The following is an 8,077-nucleotide window of genomic DNA, read 5'->3' on the forward strand; positions in this document are numbered from 1 at the left end:
TATTTTTCATTGTATTTTTACCTTATCATCTTCACTTTCCTTTTGCCATAATTCACTTGTCATCTTTTACTGGTCTTTAAAAGTGTCCTATTGTTTATCTTGCCTTGTTGACGTGTATATATCTTCCGTTATATAAATTAAGTGATTATAATTATTGCTTATATTTTTCACCTCATGGTTAAAGCCAGTTTACATTCCCTTTTACAGGCAGTCACAGCTTTTTAGCCATTGATCTCGATTTTGAACATCAAAATCAAAGATCCAATTCAATAAATGTGCTTGTTCCAAGAATGTGTTTATTGCATGTCAGAATTTGCTTCCTATACATTTGTTTAACAACTGTATATTTGAAAGCACCACACCCTTGCTTTAACAGAGAAATCTTAATGTTCACTGTACAACTAACAAGAAACAATAATTCATATATGGATTGTCTTTACTCTTTTGCTAAAGTGCAATCTTTGATACTATTGCACTGAAGCCATTAAATAAATATATCATTTTACACACATGTAACAATATTGGTCACCATGTCTATTTGGTCTAAAATGAAATGCACCTCAAATATATCTATATTTCACACAACAGTTATAAAAGTCCTTAGTAATCAGAAAAAATATATATAATTATAATAATTATAATCATAAATATAATCATGAAGAAACTTACATAATCCGTGAAATGTAGCCTACAGTAAATAAAATGGGGCATCACTTAACACAGCTACTGTATGATCCTGAATTCAATTCAGTTAAAGTTGACTCAGTTATGTGAACTTATGTGTATAATGAGTTATGAGTGATCTGAGACGTGTCATAAATAAGATCACCACCTAATGCTTGGCTCAGAAAATGTGCCAGCATTAATAATGCACTAATCTTCCCTTTCTTAAATACCTAAAAGTATCCATGAAGTCAAAATGCTACACTACTATATACTGTAGAGTCTCCCCTCTCCATTTAAAACCCCTTCTGAGCAATTATTTGCCAAAAGTAGCCTTTCCATTTGTATTGTGCCTTGTTGTCTGTGGGGTCAGAAAAAGCCACAAAGCAACAAAAGTGCAACAATTTCATCCCGGCTTCGTGTTTCTTGACTGATGAAGACGGTTGTCAGACAGTTCAGGGGATTTTCCTGTGAGGGAAAAAGGTGAAACTGAGGTAATCTGTAGTAGCAAAGGTAATTCATGATAATGGAAGTTTTTTGCTCAGTATTTTGCTCACCTTCTCCGCCGTTGTAAGTAAATCTGGGCAAGCCAATGTGCAACCAGAGGCCAGAGCGCAGTCAACACCACTGTGAGTGGAGCGAAGTCAAAAGGCCACCAAGACGGTCTCAGGAACTATACAAACACAAACTTGCAATAAAGCCGCCATTTTCTAATTGGATGCAACTTGGTCATAAAATTATTACAAATTTAAAAAACTTTTGAGACCTTTTGTGCTACAGGTAGAGAGTCCTCCTGCCTTGGAGAAGACGATCTTGACTGAAAAATTCATGAAGAAAATATAGATAAATATAGAATAAATTGTCAAGGCGACTGTACTCAACGATGTTACATTTCAGTACGAACACTGTGGCCAACACTTTCACCTGTGACATCGTTAGCGTCTCCAGAGTGTGCAGCCTGTGCAACACGGTGGCCATGTCATGCTGCAGCCTCAGCAGAGCTGTGGCTATTTGCTCATTGACGTTGGCCCCGGCGGCACTGCCAGGATGTCTGCTCTGTGACACACAGCAGCGGGCAGCATCTACACTGGCACACCGCTGAGAGCAGCAGGTAGCCCTTGGTGATTGTGAACCTGAAACAGGAGTGAGTGTGTGACATGTTAATGCTCTAACGTTAAGTGCACATCTTAGGAGAAAGGTAAATTAGGGATACATTGTCAGTACAAATCAGTCGAGTCTCACCTCTCCCTCTTCTTGACAAGGAGCTGCTGTGCTGGCTTGCACTAATCCCTTCTTTAAGGTAAGAATTGTCCATGAGTACTTGATCCTCTCCACCATTCATGGTAGTGGTGCTCTCAAACCACAGATCCCTTTGCCTCACTGAGGCAGCTCCCGATCCATGTGACACCATTTTTAATGTAGACAGCCCCTTGGTAGGAATAGCAGAGAGTAAACCATTTTGAATAGCCTTAATAAGGTCAGAACATGTTAAACTTAATGTGTATTTATTTAGTAACTCTTTGGGACTTTCTTTGTATAATACTGATATGATTAAAGCAATTGTTTGACATTTTGGGATATCTTTTTTTCTTTCTTGCCTTGGGTTATGTGATAAAAGAAGCTTAGCTTAGCATAAAAACTGGGGATCGATCTTCTCATCTAGCTCTAAGACAGAAAGTGAACGAGGGTATTTCTCATAATATCAAAACTAATCCTGTACAGGGGAATTTCTGTATTTTGCAACATTATTGTCCCATGTAACTGGTCCAGTATAGAGCGAGAGCGCTGTAACTGGCAGCCAGGAACCGAATGAACACTGTCCGCATTAGGTACACTTAGACACAGTAACATGGGAAAATAGGGTCCACGTAGGAAAACACAGAAATTCCCCTTTTTATGTGGTGCACTCTACGGAGGAGGGACACCACACCTCTTCCATGGCCAGATGCTCCATTGAGTCGCAGAATTCCTCATTATCCGAGTCTGTGGTTCGGTGGTTCTTCTCAGGAGCTGCATCACTATGACCTGAACACGGATGAATGATATTGTTCTTCAATGTGCATCTGCATTCTAAACATTTAGTTTGTTAAATTAAAATCTTTTGTGTGCTATTTTTCTGCTGCCACAACAACATTTTTACCACAGTGACAATTACTTTTTCACCTTATCTTATTCTTATTATAATTATCATGAACTATTTTTACATATGGGGTTATACAAACATATGTTTGCATTGCATGTGTGATCTTACCAACCAGGTGTCCATTAAAGTGCATGCAGTTATACTGCACACTGGGCTCTCTAGAGCATGCCAGCTCCTCCTCCTCCACCTCGCTGTTGAGAGAGCTGTGTGTCCCATTGGTGAAGGAGGACACGCTCGGCTCCATGCTGCTGGTAGACCCCCTGGTGTCGGACCTAGACCTCTTGTCCACCCTGAGCAGCCTTGGGTCCGGCCTCCAGTCTGAGACGGTACAAAAGTGAAAGAGAGTGTGTGTAAAAAAGCATTACAAAAAAGAGTGCAGTCCTTTTGTATGTGCCCTTTGTCTAGTCATATCTCACCATGGATGTGAAAATGACTTTTTTCTTTATTTCACTGTTCTAATTTCTTATTCAGCGGAAAAACACATCACATTCATTTACTTTCAATGGAAACTATGTCGATCTTGCACCCTTAAAATTAACCCATGGGTGTCACAGTGTAGTGAAAATGTTATTCTTAAAGGAAACCAATAAATGTATGCTGGCTGGTCGCTAGTCCCTTATCTAATATTCTGTGAGTTTATTACCAACCAAGGAACACAGTTGCTCTTCCCTTTTAAGAATAGAGAGGCAAAACCTAGGAACATTTAAAGAAAGTAGTGTATACATAAAAAATGCAAGCGTGCATAGAGTAAATTATTGATCTGTGTTTAAGGTCACAAAAAGGTCACACATATATCAATTTATTTATTTAAAGACTTCCTAAATCACCTGGGCATTGGAGTTTTTAACAACTGTTACTCACACGGGAGTAAATTAGATTTGTTAGGGACTACTTTCAGCTGCAGACTGCCACACACTAGCGTGTATTTACAGCAGTAGGGTGATTTATGTGGGTTTGACTGTCTAAACTAACGTGGATGTAGCCAACGTGACATCACAAATTGGTTTGTGTACTGCTGTTTGAGCAGTTTGCCATCTTGTTTTTTTGGAAACAGAAGTGACCGTACTGGGATGGAAGGATGGAGCTAACTTATGCATGGTCGTTAGCGCTAGCTAGGTTAGCAAGGTGCAAAAATGAACAGCCCGGCTTAGAATGTCTTTTAGTACAACTGAACACTGAACAAGACACTTTGGGGGGGACCAAAATGTTACAATTAACTTTTCATGAACTGAAAACATTCTGTAAAAGAGTTAAAGTTCTAAGATGAAAACACTACAATACCCAAACCAAACACCATGGAAGCAACTTACGAGCACCTTCTCCAGAAGGCTGCTTCAGCTTCGCTGTCGTGGCAACAGATACAGGAAATCTTTCCATCACTCTTTATAATTACTCTCTCATCTCTGCCTGACAGAGAACTCTGGTCTCTCTACTGTTTTGTTGTATTTATTATTATTGTTATAGTATATTTTGCATATTTTGTTGTATATATTATTATTGTTTATTGTTTATAGCACACTGTGCACTGTATATATACACTATGTATATATTGGATTCTATGCATGTTATGTACAAAGTGTTTTATTTGCTGACCCACTACTGCTGTTACAAAATTATTTCCCAGTCTGGGATCATTAAAGTAATTTTATTCTATTCTTTTCTATCACAAGGTAGCCACACCTGTACAACTCAGCAAATTTCACAGCACAAAACAGCTACATGTTACCTTTTTCCTCCTCCTCCTCGTCTTCATTGTCTGTATTGTCTTCTTCATCCCCATTCTCCTCTTCCTCACTTCTCCCAAAATCACTACTTTCCTCTTTTTCACTATTGTCTTTGCTTCCCTCTGCCTCCTCCTCGCTAACGACACTCGTGCCATGAACACTGCTGTCATTTTCGTGGAGGTTTTGAATATCAGCCCACAGATCCCCATAGCCTGAGCGGTGAGGGGAAACACTCTGGATTAACTCTTCAGCTAAGTATTCGTTGCACAATGCAAAGCAAAGACATTCACACAGCTTCTACACACTACATCTATACCATATAGTACAACAACCCACACACTAACTACAACAAACAACAGAGTAGAACATTGCATCCATATAACGTTCTAATTTCTTACAGTTCCTGCAGCGTAAGCCAAGATCAATGCACACTTATCAGTTTTTGGTCAAATCAAGCAATGAAAGCAACTTAATTAGGTTATAATAAGCTTATACACCGTGGGACCAAGCTACCAACACTACACCTACCACAAACACAAAAGACTTGCCTTCCATTGTTGGCTTGTTTAATTGTCTGACCAGCTCATCTAGTGATGAAAACACAAGTAAGACAGGCTCAGTATTCCAGAAAATGTCATCTTCACATCCCACTTGAGCAGCAATTGCATTCTGCTTTTCGTTTGATGGAGAGTTATTATGATCGCGTAGGCTTACAATACCTGCATGGTGTGCAAAAGGCCTGCTGAAGGGTCTCCTTTCCACCTTATTTTCTTCAGCTTCTTCAGCTTCTTCCTCCTCTCCGTCTATCTCTGTGTAGAAGTTGCCAAGCTTCTGCACCAGTTCAGACACTTCATCTGAGATCGGAATGGTCTCCAAAATCTGATGACACATAAATAATAACGTTATATATATATGCATATTGTAAAAAATTAAAACACTTTCTTTTTCCCCAGTCGACAATGTGGAGTCCTTCTGCTTACTGGGCTCCATCATCGCCCAGGACCTCAATGTATCTTTTGGACCAATTAATTTAAGCTGATTAAAAAACAGTTGGTATCTGGAGGAGCTGAATAACAAAATTTGCAAACGCAGTCACAATGATAAAAAAATAATACAATACAGCGGAGGCCGATGGGTCAATTTTGGACCTGTTGATGGTGCTCGATGAAAATGTCAGGGGATCACCAAAGTCTGCATGATATGTCCACTGGGGACCAGGAATATCTGTACAAACTTCCATGGCAATCCATCAAATAGTTGGTGGACTAACTGTTAGCAGCACCCTTCTGGCTGGAAAATAAATACCTGGTAAATAAGCTGAAACATAGTCAAATAAATTGTCTTTACACAAAGTGTATTTAAAGACTTTAACCAATTTGTATTAGAAAAATGATCAGCCACCATAAGCACACAGTCTAAATATAAATATAGTTTCTGTGCTTGTTAGAGACACACACTTTTCATACCACCTGAAGAAATTCAACATGAAACGACATGTACTCCAAGTTTATCCACTTTTGATTATCATGCATGCTGCTTCTATTCTGCTTTAATTTCTCTTGAAAAGACTTACCAGCTGGATGTCTTCAACATAGTTCTTCATGGCTTCTTCCTTTGTCATATTTCCTAAGACGCTCCATGCATCCCTGGTAACAGAAAGTCATGGCAGCAGTCAAAGTTAACACTAAATAGAAAGTTAACCCTGAAGAACTGAAAATGTGTAGATAAACTGGTATTAAATTAAATCTCACTTAATTTCCGTACAGTATTGTGCAGTAATATTTAGACATTATTAAAATAAGTTATGGATTTGCAACAGCATGTGAAGTGACTGTACCTTTGACCTAGGCTCTGAATGGACAGGGATTCAAACTCTGATAGTACAGTATGAGTATAGATCTTATGGCTATAAGTAAGTGTAAAACATGCAAATGCATCAGCTGTCTGTCTCCTCTGTTGCCATTAGCGATGCCTCTGAATTGAGTTGAGGAATACGACACTCGTGTCTGCATTAAGCCAACGTAATATACTGCAAGTACCCACCACTTAGCTTTTCCACGAGTGTCCCAGAAGCCGTTAGGCCTGGGGACGTCGCAGGGCCCCAAGGTGGCCTGCTTGTAGTAACTATAGAGCATCAGCATCATATCATCAGACGGCTGGAAAGGACCTGAGCAATTCAGGAAGCAGATTATAAAAAGGAAAAACATACATGTGCAGGATAGCGTAAAAAAACTGTTATGGTGAGATGCATGTGAGCTACAGGAGTTGTTGTTAGACTTGAGATGTGATTGATTCTGTTAATCAGCTCTCATCCTCATAGCAGCTTTATAGAGACAGCTCTTAAACTCTGCATGTAGGTCAGTCACCTCCTCACACACACACAAGCAAGCACATCATAAGTGAACACCAGGGAAATCTCTTTCATTCATAGATAATGATAGAGCAGAATATAGTAAGTCATCACCTTCTTCGGGCAAACTCCGGATCACTTTAACTGCAGCAACAAATTTCGCCTCCAGGCTGTGTTTGTCCTCCTCCTGCGCCATGCTGAGTCTCAACCAGGAAGAAATGAAGCAGCCCTCACACCTTGAATAATACAAATGAAGCAATTAATGGGGAAAAATTCAAGGCAGTTCAGACACTTTCTGAACACAATTTGGTCATCACTGCAGCTATTGCCACTTGTCTTCCCTCAGGAGGCAGACTCTAATCTAGGAGATTCTAGGATTATTATGGTCTATTTAATAAGGCCTTCTCGGTTTAGCGCCAATAGACTATATCCATTAACAGGAATGATGGCAAATCATGGCTGATTTGTTTGAAACTCACCCCAAAGTTCATATTCGCCAATGCAATGATTATTTCATTAGCCGGTGTTTGTCTGCAATATGCAGCAGAAAGACAATTTTGACTCCGGTCAAGGATGAGCCAAACAGTCAGCGTCTGACTTCTCGATATATCTGGGAAATGTAGTTTTTACTGAGCAAAACTCCGGCGATTAGTGTTTTAAAATGCTACGTTTATGCCTTCAAGTCCCACAATCCCCTCTCAGCCGGGATTTAAACCGCGGAGATGCATGGGAGATGTAGTGTCCTGTTATTCTTTATGAGGCAGATATAATAATAAACGAATCTAAATTACTATTATTGTATGTCTTACTGTGTACTGTCCGCGAGTTTATGATCTGTAGTGTTAAGTTTTATTGTTATATTTTATGGATCATTCTGACAATCATAGAACTAATATAGTTAAGATAGTTATTTGTATAAAAGAATAATAAAGTAGTAGTAGTTTCGTAGACTTCCTTCTTTCTGTTACTACATTATCAATGCTTGCATAATATAATGCTGATTTTTTATTGTTACCTGCACAGATGAATGCTTTTCTGCCTGTCGTCTGTGCCATTTTTTCATGATTTGATTTAATTTTTTTGGGAGGGGAGAGACTAAAAAGGTTGAATGTGATACATGATATGCAAATATAATTCCTGCATAAATAACATATATATAACTTAAGCATAAACAACATATACATTTACCATTTCATC

The 8,077-nt window shown here is 39.0% G+C and overlaps 1 protein-coding gene across 1 annotated transcript; it reads right to left on the reverse strand.

Annotated features, from left to right (window-relative positions):
* Window positions 1-1,216: 1,216 nt before the first annotated feature.
* LOC310957946 (acyl-CoA-binding domain-containing protein 5-B-like) lies at window positions 1,217-7,076 on the reverse strand (the record flags this gene model as incomplete). The annotated part of the gene is made up of 11 exons (XM_083928711.1): window positions 1,217-1,336; window positions 1,430-1,480; window positions 1,588-1,796; window positions 1,906-2,092; window positions 2,594-2,688; window positions 2,915-3,124; window positions 4,533-4,781; window positions 5,250-5,409; window positions 6,104-6,176; window positions 6,574-6,697; window positions 6,995-7,076. 11 exons carry the CDS (start codon window positions 7,074-7,076, stop codon window positions 1,217-1,219), a joined length of 1,560 nt encoding a protein of 519 aa, XP_083784837.1.
* Window positions 7,077-8,077: the final 1,001 nt, after the last annotated feature.

Source organism: Echiichthys vipera, assembly GCF_963691815.1.
Source record: "Echiichthys vipera genome assembly, chromosome: 15".
Taxonomy (NCBI): Eukaryota; Metazoa; Chordata; class Actinopteri; order Perciformes; family Trachinidae; genus Echiichthys; species Echiichthys vipera.